We start from the raw sequence: 20,425 nt of genomic DNA, 5'->3' as shown, positions 1-20,425 counted from the left end.
AAGGACGACTGAAAAACGTGCTTAGAGTTGCTTGGTCTAACAGCAGACATTTGGTGCAGTGGAGCGTCATCTTTTGTAGATACCAATGGTCTTTCGTGCACTAGCTTTGAGGACAACACACTAAATCTATACTGGATGAAATTATTTGTTCTACTGAAAGCCAGTGGAAAGGTTTCAATGTCAGGATCATGAGTCAGTTCCTTGAAGTCAGGCTAAGATTAGCTGTCCAATTCTAGATGAACCAGCATTTCCATATTTTCTCCTTTGGTGCTCTTGCACGCACTAGGTAAAAAGCAACCAGTTGAGAGATACTGAGAAGATATTAGAGCTGGATTGGTGTTTTCTCTGGAGAAAAGGAGACAGTTTCTCATCAACAACTCAAAAACAGTTATTTATATGATTGCGGAGACCAAACCTAAAAGGAAATGTACTTGGCGGATCAGACAAACATTTTGCACTTTTGTGCTGGAGCAACAGTGCCACCTGGTTCCAAAAACAGATGTACAAACTGACTTTCTGCTTCCTGATGGATCAGTATGAACTGTAGATCTTTCATATGATTTAAATACTGAGAAAAGAACTTGAGGGTTTTGGGCAAAAGCAAAAAAAGAAAAATAAATAAGAATGGTATCTTCTGAGGAGGGTCTTTGAGAGGGTGCCACGAGTAGTTGGAAGAATTGAGGTAGGAGGGTAACAGCCATTAGGAGAGTGGATGTACTCTATTGTCATAGGCTGCAGTTAAGTGATCAAGTGGACTGTGTCTGGATCAAGGTTTGAATGAGCAAGAGCTGTGGGCTGTACTCGAGTAACGGTGGAGCAGAATGGTGCTGCAAGTAACTACAAAAGTACTTCTGATAATGTAGGTTAAGTGCAAAAGAGGGCTCAACCGCAGTGACCTGCAGTGTGCACATTTCCTATGAGTTAATTGGCTTAGTGAGCAGATGATGGTCATTTAAGCAAGAGTTTAAAAAATGTTGATATTCTTCCTATTAAATAGAGAATATTTGATGTAAATTATAGACCATGCACACAGGGTTCCATTGTGGCTATTTCGGATATTGCTTTTGTTGTTAAATGTTTAAATAATATTTTGCCTCAAAAAGCTTTCAAGTGAACTGACCCCCAGACCATTAAGGTTGATTTAACCTTACAATAATGGTTTTTTCAGGAGTCATCAACAACTTGTTAGATGCCCAATACTGCTGATTTCAGACCCACACCAAACCCAACCACTGATGCAAAGAACCTCAGATTGGTAGTCAAGAACCATCTTGCTATGACAGGCCAAATGAATGCAGTCACTGCCTCCCGTTTCCACGCACTTAAGAAGAATTTCAAAGTGGCTTTCCTACAACACCTGCAGAAATGTCACCCAGGCACTCTCACCAGCAAGCTGAACTACAACATCACACTATATGGGAATGAATTTACAGCTGACCAGAAGACTTCAGATCATACAGAATCCAGCCGCCAAACTCCCATTCACACCCAGACTCACTCCACCAGACTCGTATCACTCTGCAACTCAAGGGCCTCCACGGACTGCCCATCCACAAACGGGCACTCAAATTCCACACTTATACATACAAAGCTTTGCATAACATCAATCACATTAATGTTCACAGCTACCCAACACCTCCACCCAGGAGGCTCCTATTCGTACATATTCCCTGCAGAAACAGACAGGGCAATCATATCTTTCTCCCAAAGTCTGGAATGACCTACCTCTGCATATTAGAGCCAGCTCCTCAGTTCTTAAATTTCACAAGAACCCGAAGACATGGCCATTCACATAGTCTCTGCCCAGGCTTGGTCCATCACCCTGCTCTTCAGCACCTAGATATCATCAAGGGTAAGTTTTGCACTCTGCAAATACCCATAACTTAACTACCAAATCTTAGCAATGCAAACTAAGAGAGAACTGATCAGTATTAGTGCAGTCTTTACGGGTGGTGAAGAAATTTAAGAATCATCCACATACAGGAAAAGCATGATCTGAATCCGCAAGAAGTGTACCTTCAAACATAATACAATGGAAAATTGTTTTTGATGGGAAAGAAGAACCGGCAGTGAAAAGGCCCCACAAACAAAGTCCTCAAGAAAAACAAAGAGGGACGTTAAAAAATAAAATTTAAAAATTTTTTTAAAAAAAATGAAAGAAACAAGCATTGGCAAAGCCAATGCAAGAGCTATACTCTTTTGCAATGTGTTTTAGCCATCCTGTAAACCAGTGTGGCTGCTGTTCAGCGTGGGTAGATTAGGGGAGGGTAGAGTGGAGCACATTGGAGTGGAGTAGACTGTACTGGAGTGAGGTAGATTAGGGAGGAGTGGGGTAGTGTGTTGTAGAATGGAGCGGGGTGAAGGCAAGCGGCGTAGGATTGAGTGCAGCGGGAGTAGACTGGAGTGGATAAAATAAGCCGATAGGAGTGGGGTAGACTGGGGTGGAGAGGGTAGTACTGGGTAGACTGGAGTGGATGAGAATGGAGTGCAGTGGGGTAGACTGGAGTGCAATAAAGTGGGGAATATTGGAGTGGGGTAGTTCTGAGTGAAGTGGGATTGACTGGAGTGGGTAGAGTGGGGCAGGGTAGATGGGGTAGGGTATATTGGGGTGAAGTGCTGCAGAGTGGGGTAAATTGGGGTAGAGTGTTTAGACTAGAACAGAGTGGGGTAGACTGAAGTGGAGATGGGTAGACTGGAGTGGGGTAGACTGGGTGGACTAGAGTGGGGTAGACTGAGGTAGACTGCAGCAGAGTTTGGTAGACTGGGGTACACTGGAGTAGAGTGAGGAAGATTTAGGTGGAGTGCGGTAGTTTGGAGTGCGGTAAACTGGAGTGGAGTGTGGTTGACTGGGGAGGTGTAAAGTAGAGTAGAGTGCAGTAGACTGCAGTGAAGCAGGGTAGATTGGAGTGGGGTATATTGGATTGGATTGTAATATGTTGGAGTGGAGCAGGGTAGACTGGAGTGGGTTAGACTGGAGTGGAGTGGAGAGGAGGGGACCAGGGTAGACCGGAGTGGAGTGGGGTGGAATGGAGTGGAGTGGGGTAGGTTGGTGTGAATAGATTGGTGTGGGGCTGACTGGAGCAGAGTGGGGTTTGTCAGATAGGTGTCATGGGGGTAGATGGGGGTATGGTGGAGTGGAGTTGAGTAACTATGGCAGTTTGGGCACCAGAAAGCACTTTTGGTGAAATACATTTTAGAATGAGGACTTAGGCACAGGTTTTAAGGAGAAATGGAGTAGTTGCTGCGCTGCACAAAACTGAAGTGCTTTAAAAAAAAAAACACATACCTTATATGTGCAGAGAAGAGGTGGAATGTATATTAGACTGAGGACACATGTTTTTAAAGAGAAATGCCCTACTGCAGCACTGCCCAAAATTGAAGCACATTAAAAAGACACATACTTTTTGTTTGAAAAGGCACGGATGTGTGCAAAATGTTTATGTTGCCTAGTGGTTGCTTGGCTTGAAGATGCGACTGGACTGCTTGTCTGGAAAGACTTTGGGAGTCCTGTTGCAGACTATTGTATGCTTTAGACAGACACATACTTTTGTACCCGCAGAGAAGAGGTGCAGCCTACTAATAAAATGCGAACTGCTTTAACAGTCTGTGCCATTTGTTTGGTATGGTAAAAGAAGTACCGAATTTGTAAACAAATTAAGGCAACAAACCTGTAGGAAGAAAGTTACAAGCAGCCTAAAAGGTGCAGCATCGAAGTGCCAACAATGGACTGAAAGATAGGGGGAAAAAGCACCCTGAAGCACATCGCGAGAAGCGGAAGGACACTATTCAAACAAAATCAATTGGTATGTGATTCATACTCCAGAGATATAAAATGAAGTGAGAGGTACCATATGCTGGCCAATTAGGAGGCAGCCAAAAAATGACAATTAAGCCAATAAATGGTAGGTAGTGGGTGGGCTCCAAGCATTTTACTATATACAATACCCTCACATCAACTGCGCATGTGTGCTTTTAGGCAATAACTAAAGAGGACTGAGCTAACCAAGTATCAGTCTAGTAACATCAATCCCCGCGGACAGAACCTTGAATATATGAAGTAAGTATAAACCCAATACAAACAAAATATTGCTCATCACTATGACCAGCGGGTTAAAGTGATAGGATAATTTAAAAGGGTCTGTGAAACATTACTATCCATTCCAACAACTTGGCAAGGGAACACGGGATCAGATGTATACATTACCAAAGGTGTCAAAAATCTTACAGTTAATCATGATACATGCAAAAGTGTCTAAGATGAACGTAACACATGAAAGGAACCCCACTAGGAGGTGGGGTTAAAGGTAAAGGAAATGGAGAACACTTGACACGAAAATGATACAAAGCTTAAAGTTGTTGCTTGTGAAGTGTAGCCTTATTTTGTCAATATTTTTCAGAAAAAGGTTTAGAAATATAAATGGCACTGGTTGTAACGCTCCAAACAGAAAGAGAGCTCTGTCCTAAACAGAACTGGTCTCTAATCAGGACCCCATTCAACAACTGTGATAACATTAAATACTATGTCCTAACTCTATCGAGTTAAGGACTTAGCAACAGGAAACAGGTCTATGGTTAAACGCAGATTTTGTGAAAGGCTTGCCAGCATCTCGTGATCTTCCTAATGCTTGATCAGCATCTTTATCAGCTGTATCTGCAGCGCCAGTCTGATGATGGCCGCCTGAAATCTTGTTTTTCAGTCCTCTTTTCCAAGGTATAACAATTATTTGAAAACACATCAGATGAGATATTTTGACGTAGCCATGAAGTTCCACATTTCGCAAGTAAAGTTCTGATTTCAGAAGAGCTGAGAAATGGAGGGCTTAATAAAATGTTTGTGAATCAAAACCGGTTAAACACTGAACGAGTTAGAACCTTGTTTCAGGGCACAAACTAATATTCTTCCCATTTTCTTGAGACCTTAGTGGTAGTGGTAGATGGGCTACATAGGTGAGGAATGACTGATGCATTTTAACTGCCAGTAGAAAGCAATAGATGAGCCGTATAAGAAAGCATTTACGTTTTTCCAAGTGCAACACATTTACTACCCGGACAAATTCAGAAGAATGCTCCTAGCAGATGAAGGCTTCCTTAATCATGTCCTAAACTGACTACAGCCCATGGCTCAGAGTAAGCCCTTCAGTCTAACTGTGGTAAGGGTTGGGCTGGTAGTTCAAAGGAAACCCTTTGAGTACTGTTTGGAATATTATTTGGACCAGAAGCCACCGGGACACGGATCAACTGCCATTTCTTAACAAGCACTGGCACAGCCAGTGTTATTGAGCTACGCTGTACTGCTGCATAGCTTAAAAAAATAAAAGTAGTATGTGGCCACAAAAGGACAGAGGATTTCTTTATATTTACCGTTCCAAGATTTCTTAGTACATTTAAAAAGTAGCACAAAATCGCTCTTAAAACGTAAAGTGAAAGTGCTGTTTTTGGTTTTTTTGTAAATGTAAATGGGCTGGGGGTGAAGCAACATGGTAAGTGCTATACGGAACACAGTGGGTGGAGGGGAAGCAACATGAGGGAAAGATGATGGGCCAAAGAGCAATATGGTGTGTGGGGAAACGCACACTAGCAAGAAATCAACACTAGTGAGGGAGGAGGAGAGAAGCACATGGACAACAGAGCAACGTGGAGGAAGAAAAAGTCACGAGGGAAGCAGCTGGAAAGCACGTGGTTTATGGCATGCTTATACAAAAATAAAAAAGTAGTTCCTTAGAAGGGAGCAGAGGAGCACAGAAGACAACCAATTAAAGAAAAGGTAAAGAGGCTAAGCTCTGTGGGAAGGAAAACAAACGATAGGGGGCTGGAACAAGGAAAGCCATCCAATAAAATATAAGCTAATGAGAGTGACATTCAAGCCAACCTATGGTAAGCCATAGGTTCTTAATAGGTCTGCAGCATATCTTTCGCAAGCACACAGCTTGCACTGTCTGGGAGGCTCTACCTAAAAACATGGCCTGTGAGACAGCAATAATTAATACCAGCATCCTTATAAAATCAGTATGCTTATTTACTAAATTTCTAATTTTCTGCATACTACGCGTAGCTTCAAAACACAAGAGCATCACATAATATGAATGTAAAAGTGTCATTTATTAAAACTACAGATGCTAAGAGTCACTTGAAAATGTTTTATATTGCTCTCTCAAATGAGCATGTGCATATTTTTCTCTTGGTGTTTCATGAGACATGTTTTAGAGTGTAACACAGGATTAAAACGCAAACCATTCACAACAACTTTTTAAGAGACACCACTAATTTTTCTATGAACAGGTGCGAGACCGGTTTCAACCTAATATGCACGATCACTCCAGCTGCGCACACAATTGGCCACCTTATGGCATGCAAGCCGACAGCTGGGTGAACAATGCACAGCAGCGAAAGAGGACAAAGCATCCTTCCGAGCGTGACCTTCCCTTTACCTCCTCTTCTTCCACCAACACTTTCACCCATATAATTTTACTACTCACCATCCCTTCAAAGCCAACTCTATAAAGGTTTTTTGCTCCATTGTCCCACAGAACATATGCTGCGCTGTGTGGGCTCGAGGCGCTCCAGTCCTGGATTTCAGTCACCTGTTGGTTTAAAAAAAAAAAAAGAAAAAAGGTTACACATTGCATAGTTTACCTGATGAGAAGCAACGTACATCTCAGCTAAATCACTGCATGCCGTTTGATCAATTACCATCATTGTTTAGGAATGAGCCAGGGTTGTATGTGTTTTTTATGCTTGAAAAATCTTTCCAACGTGAGATTCTGTAAGAAATACTTGTACGTAAAAGAGCAAAAAACAATAAAAGGGAACGTTCAAACAGCAACAAAAAAAAAAAAAAGCTGATTCGGAGGTCATATGAATTCATCTAAACCATTCGTCTTCAATAAAATGTCATTTACAGCAGATAATGGACAAAGAAAGGAACCATCTGACACTGCTATTCATATCTGCCACCTGTCCCGCAGAGTTCGTCCCTTATCTGACTGTGGCTGAATGAGTTTCTGTATGGCACACACACACGAAAAAACAAATGCCCAGTTAGGCAGTCAGATGAATTTATTATGTGGATTTAGGGCTTGGAAATGATTAAAGATCGAGAGACATGAAATTAAGTCTACAGCAATGTGCGACCCACGCAAAGGCAACATAGAGGCTCTGCTTTACCAAAAGGAGTGGGTGCACAAAGGATCACACAGCAGGGCTGCGCGGGGCTGGGCAGATGCGCCTGGTCTTAAATTTACCTTCTGTAATTCTTTCCTTCTGGTAGATACCCTATCTAACCCTGGATTTTTCACCTTCAAATACTTTCATGGTGGCACACTGGGTCCTGAAGTTTTCAAAGCAATGCTGCTGTGAGCCACTTGAGGACGTTGTGTGGCTCCATGATGGCCTCGTTCAAAGCCGTAAATGATGGAGCATAGCCACATATAAACCCCACCATGTGTCCTAACACCAGTTTTTTGCTGGACTCTTTCCACATCCTCTGAGTACTAAAAACAGCCTGAAGGACCATTGTACGGATCCTGGGACCCTTTAGATGACAAAGAGCACACTCCAAAGATAGGGATGTGAGAGGGAAGTGAGGAATCTGCACTTGGATACATTATCCACCAAATGTAACGTCACTTAAGGCAAGTAACTTGTTTTTTTATGGATAATCCTAAATACAGATTCCTCATGTTTATAACCGGTACCAGAGCAGTACTTACCAAAGGTGGAGTGTCTGTGAACTGAGACCAGATCAAAATGTCCAGCAGGACTGAGTGGGGAAAATGACTACTTCATGAATGTGTGTACAGATTCTCATGTCGAAGTCTGGAACAATGCTGAGAACAGGCACTTCACATGAATGAAAGGTAGCAGCATGGCCCTGGTGAAATGAACCCTCATGCTTTCCAGAAGCTGCTTTTTGGCAAATTTGTAGCAGGTATTACAGTTGAGGACTATCCAAGGTTATATAGTCTTTTCTGAACTACTTTGCCTATCTTTGCTCAGGAGAATTTCACAAAGAGATGATATTCCACCCAAAGGTCTTTGGTCATCTCGACATAAAAGCTCAGAGATCTGCTCTGATCTAGTCACTGGATTCTCTCTTCCACCTTCAAGCGCTGAGGTGGAGGCAAAGTACAGAGGGGAGGTGATGGATTTCTCAAAGTCAAACTGCCTCACTACTTTAGTCAGGAAGACCTTCCTGGTTCTCAATAGCACTTTACCAGGGAAAAAGGTGTTGTAGGGTGCCTGCACCCTAGACGTCACTCACACGAAGAGCAAAAATGATAAAAATGAGAGGGGGTTCGAACTGGGTACACAGGAGTAAATGGAGATCCCGCTGTGGCATTACAAACTGTTTGGGAGGAAGCATGTTTGAAACCTATAATAGAATCCCTCACAACACGTGATTTAGAAAAGGATGGTTGATCCAGCAAATGCTGTTAAGATAAAAAGAGTTGACAAACTTCAAGAGTGCCCACTGAAAGACTCTACTGAGGCAGGAACAAAACAAACAGTAATATGACCGACAGTTTGGCCTTTGAGGGGTCTGTGTTGCAGATTCCATACCAGGTTATAAATTTAAACCAGCCTCTAGGAGACAGGCTTTGTAAAAGGACACCTGGGCATGAAGATGGCAGTAACAACCTCTGGTGGGAGATCAAATGCACTTTATTGTACCACTCAATCTCCATTCATAGAGGTGTAGATTGCACAGGTTCGGGTACAAAACCTTGCCCTGCTGCTGCAACAAAAGTTCCTCCCACAGCGGTAGCTTGATCGGAGGATAAATGCTAATGCCCAGAGTTCTGTGACTGCGCTCTCGTGGCCAATCCCGGAGCCACCAAGGTGACTTGGGCATGGTCGTTCAGTATGTTTAGATCTACAGGCAGGAGAAGCAGTTCCAGAAAGGCACAGGAGTCCGGTGCTCCACTCTACCCTTAATGAAGGTACTAGAGACAGCATTCTTACCTTTAATGTGCAGTAGTCCTGACACTGCACTTTACACAGTGGCAGAAATCCAGTCAGGGCACTCCCCACTGTTAGATGTCGTCCTCTGCCACCTCTGGATGTAGCCACCATTACTGACAGCTGGCTGAGCTTATCTGTCCCAGCCAACTCCAGAGTCAACACCTTTTGGCACAGGACACCCTCTGCTCAGCTTGTTGCAGCACCACATGGAGGCTGTGTTGCTTGTGAGAACCAATACAGGCCTTCTCTTGAAGGACAACAGGCAGGTTTGCAATGCTAGGAGGACAGCCCAGAGCTCCAACAGATTTATGTGGAACCGGGTTTCTAATAGAGACCTCTTATTTATTCTTCTCCCAGATGACTGACGAGCCTAGCAGGGACACATCTGTCATCACCATCAACTTGAGGGTCGTTTCTGCTGCTAGTTAAGTTGTGATGTAGCAGCCAGCACTGCAGATCTTGTGCAGTCTCCTGTGAAGCCTGGATGAAAACAGACATGTGTCCTTGATGCTGGGGGCCAACTGAGATTTCAGATACCAATGCAAAGCCAACAAGTGTCACCTGGCAAAGTGACGAGAAGGTTTTATGAGGCCAACAGGCCTAGAAGCCCAAGAGTGGCTCTCACTGAACAAGAACAGATGCAGAAGGATCATAGACCGAATACGTCTGATTTATTGCAATAAAGGAAAGCACCCGAACTGCATAGTGTCCAGAACACCTCACAAAAAAAGAACCTGTGCACAGGAGTTAAGTGGGCCTTCAGCTCATCGATCGAGAACCCCAATGACTTCAGGCAGTTCACTGTCGTCTGAAGGTGGCCCACAACTGAATGTGCCAAGCTTGTTTCAACAGTCATCCATCTACGTTGGGGAAAACTGGTACCCCGAACTGTGAAGGTGGGTAGAGACCACCACCATCATTTTCGTGAACACTTAAGCGGTGCTAGTAAAGTGCCTAAAGGGAGCCCAGCAAACTGAAAATGCAGTTAACATTGGTGGGACTGCATGACAGGAAAGATGAAAGTATGCATCCTGCAGGTCCAAGACGACCATCCTTTTGCCCAGATCCACAACACACAGAACTTAGGTCAATGTGAACCGTCTGAACTGGTCCTTTCTAGAGAAGACATTCAGAGGGTGAATATCCATATTAGGACAAAAGCCTCTGTCCTTATAAGCACAAGGAAATATGAGTTTCAAACCCATTCCTGCTTCAAAGGCTGACACCCTCTCGACAGTCCCCCCCCCTTTGGTCAACAGGGCCTGCATCTCTTGCAACAGAATGCATAGGTGCACTTCCAAAAGCTGCTCTGATGTAGGGAGGTCAGGTGGGTCAGAAAGGACTGGCAGGGACAAAGCCTTGATGAACAAACCCATCCGTTGGATGTAATGGTCTGCTACTGTGGTAGAAAATATCCGATCTTGCAGAGGGGTGGTTCTGTGCGGCTAAAGACAAACTATAAAGCAGCAAACAAGCAGACACTTGATTTCAGTTCTCAGCCCAGAAATTATTGGGGTGACTGCTGCGGTGGTGGCAATGGGCCAGACATTGCCTGGCCCTGCCAGCCCACTGGATTAGTTGTGAAAAGGCAGAAACTGCAAAAGGAACTGCCAAGAAATGCAATGTGGCTCTGCATTAGTGAAAGCTGAAGGGGGTTCCGGACGCTCCAACGACGCAGAGGCAGATCTACCGGCAGTAATCTGAATGGAGGCCGGTGCGTATCCTTGGGATCAGAGGAAGCCAGTACATTGCCAAAAAAATAGGCAAAAAAATGTCCTCCTTTAAAGGCTTCGCCCTGCGTGCCATCGCCAAGGGTCTGGAAAATTCAGGGTACAACAGGGCTAGATGAGGAATCAGTTCCATGATAAGGGATCGGTAATGAGATAAGTTGACAACTTGATGCCTCCTGACTTCTTTTTAGATACTGGCAGGATGATCTAAAGTCCTGCTTCGACTTCTTAAGCTTCTTGCATTGAATTTACTGGATGAATGTGACCACAATAAGTATCTATCGCAGTAGCAGCCTTAAGAGGAGAAACAAGTCTGTGCTTTCGAGTTGGAGAAGGTCTTACGCAAGGTCTGGGACTTCTTTCAGTGTTCAGAGATACACAGTTTCCTTTCACTGTCCAGAATCGCCTTTGGTTGCATGACTTGGAGTCAAGCCCTTAATCCAAACACCAGAATCAGGTCTCATGTGGGTCCATAACTGACATCTGTTTCTGAAATTCACTGTACAGTTTGAAGCCAAGTAGCCTTCAGTGAGGACATTGTTTACTTGCACAAAGGAAAGAATTCTGAAAGCAACCAGCAAAAGGGAGTGGCACTTCAGATCTGCGTACCAAGGCATGGAAAGAAAGGAACTGATGAAGGAATGAAAGGACAGCACTTATATGTGGGGTGTAATGAGGTCAGTGCACCCCATGACACCACGTAGTGGAGTACAATATCACTGCTATGAAAACTTCTGGATCAAGTCTGGCACATGAGGAATATTCTAAAAGTAAGGAATATGTGGTTGGAAGCATCCATCAGCATATATCTGTGCGTCCCAAAACAGAAGCAAAAGGTGTCAAGCAGGAAGAATGTACTGACTGGCTTGAAAGCAGGAAAATACTTTTGAACCCTTTTGCCCACTAATTCTGCAGCATCATCGTGTTTGTCTGCTTCAACACCACACACATGCAAAAAAAACTTGGGAACAGCACTGATGACCAGAGCACCATGCTACTAAAACTGGGGTACACTGAGATTTATCCTGCAGTGTGAGAAGATGAAACATGTAGCCACTAAAAGGGACACAAAGAAAAAGACTAATATAGTGTGAAAGAGAAAGACTAGGACAACATAACAGGAGAGTTATCATGGTGTAATAATTTATCATGATGTTATGGTAGAAACAATGCTGAGCTATTTAAAGAGATTAGCAAAAAATGTAAACTATTCATAAGTCGCAGAAGTAAAAGTTATCCAACTGGGTTTAAACTTGAGTAAAGGAAGGAGAAGCAATTAGATTTTGAATTTTTTAACCTAAAAAAATAAATGCAATAGTTTACAGGACTTTGGGCCTTCAAATGAAAGGTAGGGAGGGCTAGGTAAAACAAGGAAAGGTTCAGAAAGGACGTAAAAAAAAAATATGTTTTCACAGACAGAATAGTGAACGGGAAAGAGCAAACTATTACCTTGCCCACATACTCACCAAAGCAGCACAGATCCACTAGAGCATAATTTACCTCTAGAATAAATGACAACTAAACCTCCTAAAATTCACAAGGGACTTCCTATTTTCTCCTCCCTTTTACCCAGCTCTCCTATCTGTGAGGGCCTAGCCAACCTTTCTTTTTTCAGGTCGAGCATGCAAGAGCTCTGGCCTGTTGTAATCTATCTGTGGACTTTTAACCACGCCCACCGCACCCCCATCACTATCACTCGTTAATGGGCTCGCCTTTCAAAAATCCTTTATCATCATTGGTAAATGCTTTACGTTTGCCCCTCTTTGGAGGAGTTTTGTTACCGCCTTGGCCATCTACCCTGTTACATGGATAACTGCACGTTTGCTGATATGTCTGACTGGGAGCAGGCTTCTTTTTCCTTTTGTGTCTATCCTGCGCGCTCGCACTCGTGGTGGCCGTGACGCTTTAAATCAGCTTGCTTATGCAAACAGTTTTACTTTTCATTTTCTGTTTATGTGGCAAGAAAAATTCAGTTAGGAATTTACAACACTAATAGCTCTAACTCGAGTAAACACAAGATACATTGTATTGCAAATGCTTGTGTAATATATGCATTCAAGGCTGCCTACTCAAGAAGAGAAAATATCTTATAAGTCCCAAGCATTTCATCCAGCCTTCCCCTCACCTACCTTCTGCCACCAACCGTCCCTCATTTAGTCAACTTTGCCAACAGTGGTGTATACTGGCCCAACAAGTAACCCCTGTCACGAACAACCATTAAGCATCCTCATTAACTCATTTCACAGAAGCTTGGTCCTCAACATGCCCTTGGTAAAGCTCATTGAATGTGAGCGTTTCATTAATTAGCATGCCTTCTTGGACACCCACATCCTGGCAGAGAAGGCAGGTTTCTTGTCTGCCACAGCCACCAAATAGGACTTTATCTCATTAATAGGTGATGGGCGAATGCAATCTGGTGACAGAAATAAGACCGTCACTTTGCTGAGCCAGCCTGCTGCTGTTTTCTACACTGTTAATCTCTTCACCCACCCTTCCGTGTGTGTAGTCTAGGGCTTTTTTTTTTTACTCCTCCTGTTCAGAGGTTTTAACACACAAACATTTCTCTCACCTGTTGCCAAGAAAATATTTTCATGATCCCCATCACATTAAATGTTGCATTCAGCCAGAGACAGTGCTTACCTGCACAGATGACTCACAACCTCTACATTGCTAAATGACAATACAAACAGCGCTGGCATATTTCCATGTGCAAGGAGACATTCATGTTTGGATTCAAGCAAGTGGGTTTAATTTGGATAGGCGAAAAACAACTAAAGATTCCAATTTGTTTTACTGACCTTTGGAACCCCCATCTGACTGCACTACCTCGGTCTTTCTCCAGCCACCCTGTCACTCCCACCTCGACCCCACAGTCTCCGGACCTCTAGTGAGGTTGAATGAAGAGCCTAAGCTTCAGCCTCAGTCCTTGTCTCATATTAGTGCCAATCAGGTCAACTGCAGACCCCAAAGAATCAATGGAGCCCGGGCTTACATTCTGCTGAAATGATGACGCCAACACCTTATTACCACAGACACTGCATCCTCCCCGAAAAGGCAAAATGTTTCAAAATTGATCTAGTTTGTCTAACAGACCCTTAAATATCCCAAAGACACCCACACTCTTGGTCAGAGGCATAGCTCCTCTGCATTCCTCTCCCACAGACCTCGATATGCTGCAAGAGAGGTCGTCACCATACCTGCTGTTGCAAGATGCATTCTAGAAAAAGTCTTAATTGATTAACTAAAAGGAGTTGGGAAGGACACAGAACCAATAGAAAGGACAACTCAAACTATGAAGGTGTGCAGTAAAGGTATGCCATCAAAGCCTATGTTGCTATGCAATAAGGGATAGTTACTAACCACTGTTTTTAACAAATGTATTTCACCTAATTTGAAAATGCACCATGAATCTCAACGTGATTCAAACACTAAGTGTGAATGTGCAGTAATCCCCATGCTGAACTAAACACTAGCTGGGATAAATCACGAAAAGCCCTTCGCTCAACAGTCGATATACAAAGCATTAGTACTGTAAGACACGGCAGAAAAGCTGAGAACAAGACAAGTAATTGTCTGATGGTGTCTTTATTGTCAGATGGAAAGCTGTATTAAGTATCACAGAAAAAACAGTTTGGAAGTTAACTTTTAAAGTAGTAATAACGTTTTAAAAGTATAGGAAAATAAAAATGAAAAACAAAAAACAAAAATGTAGAAAAGAAGTTGTTGTTGAGTCACACAGCTGGCAAACTGATGTTTGCATTACAACTTCCTAATCCCCACTTTAACCACAGGGAAAGGCACGAGTCTTTAATAAAACTGCATGCGTCACAAACTGGTCCTGCTTATGCATCCCATTCCTAATCTATCAGGACATAACACGGCTGCTACTCCTTGATTACACCGTTTAGGAAGAACTTAAGACCTTCAAACTAATTCTTCCATCTGACGTCACGCGAAAGGAAAACGCCATTGTTCCGGGCCTCCTCGGAAATTCCTTATCAGGGGAACACGTCTTTGTATGCCTTCATATGAAATGAGTCGCTGACAAGTACACACAACAATGCACTTCTTGAATGAAACATTAAAGGAAACCAGCGGATGAAGTTTAAGAAATATTTCGCACAAGAAATGGAATAGCACTATTGTGAACCTCAAAAGATAGTCGCACACATCACCACAAATGATTTGTTAGCCAGTGCTCAGGGGAGTTAGGTATGACAATCCGAAATGAAGGTCTTTCTGGGTAGTTTAGAGTGGGAAAATGTAATTTCAAATATTTGTTTTTTTATAATAGACAGAATGATGGTCAGAAGCACAGTCTGTTTAGTGAAGGAGTACAATGAAGAAGTGGAAGAGCATGGGGAACCATTAAGTCTCTGCGGGCCCAAGAGCGGACTTACTGTGCCCTAAACCTTTAGAAAGGGGTAACATGTATAATATTTTAACAAACATCTGGCATTTACATGATGGGTTGATGGAGAAGCTAGAACGCAACAAACGGACAGGGTAACAAAAAATACAGGAAGCATCCTAAATGTTCGTTTATTTTTTTTCTTTTAGGTGTGTTCTTTTATATTGGTGGGTACAAAGCCACTGAAGGTCTCTGGGAACCTCAGCGTATTTTGACACAAACGAATAACTGGTTTAGGGGATATTATTATCCATTAGGTCAGAGTCTTAGACACGAACTATTAAAGATTTTGGTAAGCAAAGGACGAAACGCTAACCTTTACAAATGAAAAATGCCTGAGAGGAGAAATAAGGAGCAGTTCACCCGCATCTGGAACTAGACCAGGACTGTTCATGTCAAATAAAACAGAGACATAGGTAAAGCAATGTATCTATTAACATTGGTTACATAATAACCAACTGCACGTCCTCAACATGAAACGAAACCAATCTCGAAACAATAAATCATGGAAAATGCAACCCTGGGATAGAATCCAATGACGATCGCTCTGGCTCCAGAGGCGTGAAATTACCAAGGGACACTTAAGAAATCTACTTGTCTACTTTAGCGTAAAGAACTCTGGTGACAAGCTGTGGCATCACCCTCATTAGAACGGAGCTTCGACAAGACTCAATCATATTATTGTACTGTTTGAATCCAAACCAGGTTCAGATTATGCCACCTCTGATTATTCCAAGCTCTGACTGTACCACAACTATACTTACGTCAACTATTCCGATGCGTGCCTATTTCGATGCTCTGTTTCTGTTTTAGGCAGTTTTTTTTTAAAATCACAGTATGAATTTGAATACGCTAGCACTATTATTATGGAAATGTAGTGATTACAGAAAAGTTCTGAATATACTCTAACGTCTATTGCTGGACAATCACATTTTAGAACTAGATGACTCCCGCAAGGGTTTCTCAGCTTCAAAGTATTAAGGGGCAGATTTATTTTAGTAGTAAGTTAGGTTTACTTGTGCAAAAGGTGGGTTGGCAGTTGCGAAAGAATTTAGTCACTCAAATTTTCGCAGTAAGTAAACCCACTACTGGAAGAGGGGTTTGTAAGGCTGGAAGGCTACACAGGTTTGTGCACACTCCCAAACCTACGTTTTAGGGCTATTCTTAATTGTCACTTCTGACAACGCCCATGTAAATCATTTTCATGGTGGGAAGAGATCACACCTGCAAGGGAAAGGGTGCATGGGACAAGATTACCCCAAAGGGAAAAACATTTTCCCAGTGGAGGAAAAAAAGAAGAAAGCTAGACCGAGTACCATTACTGCAGATGTGCGCATGAGCGTGCAAGGATTTCGCCAGGAGACGAGGACTACTGGACTTTTTCCAGGCATGCCTCAGGAGATTTCTTTTTTTAATTCCTTAAAGTCATAAATCTGCAACCATAGGAGCCCTTCTCGCCGCCATTCCCCACTGCGATAAAAGTTGAGGGAGACTTTCCAACCTCGCTGCTTAGTAAAATGAGAAGAGCAGTGGTGGTGGTGGAAAACAACGCAAGGAAAGAAAGCAGAATAACAGCACACCTCTGACTATTTGCATCCTCATGCAGAGGGATTTTCTATGCTCAGCCGAAGATCTTTTCTGCATCCTTTCTACTCTGCATTGCCTCTCATTTCAGACTAGCTCACCACCTGACACCCTGATCCTACTGCCTGGACCATGCTTGCATCCACCTCCCATCCCTTCATGTCCCAGTGACAGCACTCACCTTGAATCTGGCATGAAGTATGCACCATCCGACAACAGTGGGGAGAGAATCGAAAAACCATGTGCTTGTCCTCATTTAGGATGTATACTCAAAGTTGCCAAGTTAAAGCCAGAATCTAGGTCTGATTGCAACTCATTATTTAACTGGCAATACACAGGCACTTTGTCTTCATGGTACCACGTGGTAGGGTGAGAATGAAAGAAGACAAGCTAGGTGAAGCCTGACCACCAAGAAGAAGAAACCTCACATCAAGGAAAAAAGCCTGTAAGCTTGGAAAGGGCACAAAGGAGTATCACAACTGCCAGAGCTAGCAATACTCACGCAGATCTCACCAAGTGTACAACCAACATGAAACTAGACGTTCAGAAATAACCATAAGATTGAGAGCATAGATTGTTGGAGACTAAACAGAGTTAAGTGCAAGCTTCTCAAGCCAAACAAGATTCACAAACGTTGCAGCCTATGGATCTCAAATTGCACACACCACTGCTATTCTCAAAGGATGAAATCAAAGCATGAGAGCAAAGACAAATCTGGTGACTACACAAGGCCTGTCAGCTGTCATATCGTATCATCAGCCATACAAATAGAGACCTGAGAGTCACTGACTACACTCACTGCAGGGAGTAACAGTAGCCGAAGAGCATGGCAGAGTGGACTGCTAAATAGAGTTTAGTCTCTATTGTCAGCATCAAGGAAAAGCTATGTAGTACAATAGCTGGGAATCTCATAGAGTACCCAACATTAAACTCATCTAACTGGAGTTATACTAAGAATAAGGATATATGGTCTCTTCACACCAATCCCTGCAATGGGCCTGTGAGTCTAAGTAGGGTCACCCTGGCCACTTATAACCTTTTTCTCTCTCCCCGCCCCAAAACCTTGCTCGATGCACTGTAATAGGCAATGGAGGCTGTGACAGAATTTCTTCTGTGGCAGCCAGACAATCAGAACTCAGCATATTCAAGAAACGTAGTCTCATCTGAGAATCTGCATGACGGCGAAAAAGCTCCCTCATTCAAAGGCTAGCCATTGATTTTTTTTAATTGAATTTGCTAATTCTTTGTGCATGTGCAAGTCCGTCAATGACCTGCTAATTAACAGTACAGAAATCTGTAAAAGACCAGAAAACATTGTAAACACTAATTTCTTGTAAACTACCAAATGGATTTAATATCAAACGAAGCAAAAGCACTTAACTGCGTAAAGCTCTATTTACACGTCAAGTCTGCTGTTATTCCGTTTACCTGTTTTGTCTGTATAAGGAGCAAAGAATCACTGGGAGTTAATATGAAAAATGCTAAATGAGGGCCTGCTACGTGGTATATTTTTGGGCCCCCACTTGAACGGTGTCCATGAAACTTGCCATGAACAACCAAAATCAGATATACTTATTTTGGAAAGTTTCATGCAGATGTGCTGAACGGCGCCAAACCTATTAAGAAAACAAAAACAAAAAAAGGTGTGTATATATAGATATGGAAAATGTCATTTACCCAGTGTACATCTGTTTGTGGCATGTAGTGCTGCAGATTCACATGCTATGCATAGCTCTTCCGACATCTAGTGTTGGGCTCGGAGTGTTACTAGCAGTTTTTCTTCGAAGAAGTATTTTTGGAGTCACGGGATCGAGTGACGCCTCCTCTCGGCTACAGCGTGCATGGGCTTCGACTCCATTGTTAGATTGTTTTCCCACAAAGGGAGAAGGAAGGAGTGATTTCTTTCTTGTAGAATGTGCTCTAGGAGTAATCAAAAGTTGTCATTTAGCTTTGATATAGCATGTTTGTATGCATCCAACAATCCATCTTGCTAAATCTTGTTTTGATATAAGATTGCCTTTATGTGGTTTTTGGAAAGCAACGAAAAGTTATTTTGTTTTCCTAAAATGTTTGGTTCTGTCTATATAATGCTCTTTTGAGATCTCGGGTATGAAGAGCTCTTTCTGCCAGAGTCCTGGTGTGGAAAGAAGACTGGCAATTCCACTGTTTGGTTGATATGAAAAGGAGATACTACCTTTGGTAGAAAATTTGGATAAGTTCTAAGTGCAACTTTATGTTTGTGTACTTGGAAAAAAGGTTCCTCAAGAGTGAGGGCTTGTAGTTCACTAACTCTTCTTAACCCCTTCGCTGCCAGGGCTTTTCCCCTCCTGTGCAGAGCCTTTTTTTGGCTATTTGGGGCAGTTCGCACTTAGGCCCTCACAACTTTTTCTCCACATAAGCTACCCATGCCAAATTTGTGGCCTTTTTACCCAACATCCTAGGTATTCTAGAGGTACCCAGACATAGTGGGTTCCCGTAAAGGAGACCAAGAAATTAGCCAAAATACAGCGAACATTTCATTAAAAAAAAAAAAAAAAAAAAAAAAAAAAAAAAGGGCTGCAGAAGACGGCTCGTGTTTTTTCCCCCTGAAAATGGCATCAACAAAGGGTTTGCAGTGGTAAAATCACCATTTTCCCAACTTTCAGGACAGGCAGACTTGAATTGAGAATTAATTCTCAACACAATTTTGACATTTTACTGGGACATACCGCATTTTTACTATTTTTGTGCTTTCAGCCGCCTTCCAGTTAGTGACAGAAATGGGTGAGAAACCAATGCTGGATCCCAGAAAGCTAAACATTTCTGAAAAGTAGACAAAGTTCTGAATTCAGAAAGGGGTCATTTGTGTAGATCCGACAAGTGTTTCCTACAGAAAATAACAGCTGAAATAAAAGAATATTGAAATTGATCTGAAAAAAACAGACATTTTTCTCCACGTTTTACTCCAACTTTTATCCTGCGATGTCAGATTTTTTAGAGCAATATACCGTTACGTCAGCTGGACTCTTCTGGTTGCGGGGATATATACGGCTTGTAGGTTCATCAAGAACCCTAGGTACCCAGAGCCAATAGATGAGCTGCACCTTGCAATGGGTTTTCATTCTATACCGGGTATACAGCAATTCATTTGGTGAAATATAAACAGTGAAAAATAGGTATCAAGAAAACCTTTGTAGTTTCAAAATGGCCACAAGAGAAGCAGTGGATATTTGCACATCTCTGAATTCCGAATTGCCCATACTAGCATGTGAATTACAGGGCATTTCTCAAATAGACGTCTTTTTTTTTTTTTTTTTTTACACACTGTCTTACATTTGTAAGGAAAAAATGTAGAGCAAGACAAGGGGCAATACATTTTTTTTTGCTATTCTGTGTTCTCCCAAGTCTCCCGATAAAAATGGTACCTCACTTGCGTGGGTAGGCCTAGTGCCCGCGACAGGAAATGCCCCAAAACACAACGTGGACACATCACATTTTCACAGAGAAAACAGAGCTGTTTTTTGCAAAGTGCCTACCTGGGGATTTTGGCCTCTAGCTCAGCCGGCACCTGGGGAAACCTAGAACACCTGTGCATTTTTGAAAACTAGACACCTAGGGGAATCCAAGATGGGGTGACTTGTGGTTCTCTCACTAGGTTCTGTTACCCAGAATCCTTTGCAAACCTCAAAATTAGGCAAAATTAAACACTTTTTCTTCTCATTTCCGTGAAAGAAAGTTCTGGAATCAGAGAGGAGCCACA

At 42.7% G+C, this 20,425-nt stretch overlaps 1 protein-coding gene across 1 annotated transcript in view; it reads right to left on the bottom strand.

Moving 5' to 3' along the window:
• MIB1 (MIB E3 ubiquitin protein ligase 1) overlaps positions 1 to 20,425 on the bottom strand; it is a 345,878-nt gene that overhangs the window by 229,278 nt on the left and 96,175 nt on the right. Inside the window, exon 4 of the mRNA XM_069220006.1 lies at positions 6,477 to 6,581. Within this exon, the coding sequence (XP_069076107.1) occupies positions 6,477 to 6,581 (105 nt within the window). The remainder of the gene's footprint in view (positions 1 to 6,476; positions 6,582 to 20,425) is intronic.

Source organism: Pleurodeles waltl, chromosome 2_2 (genome assembly GCF_031143425.1).
Source record: "Pleurodeles waltl isolate 20211129_DDA chromosome 2_2, aPleWal1.hap1.20221129, whole genome shotgun sequence".
Lineage (NCBI taxonomy): Eukaryota > Metazoa > Chordata > Amphibia > Caudata > Salamandridae > Pleurodeles > Pleurodeles waltl.
This window is presented reverse-complemented; position numbering and strand designations above follow the sequence as displayed.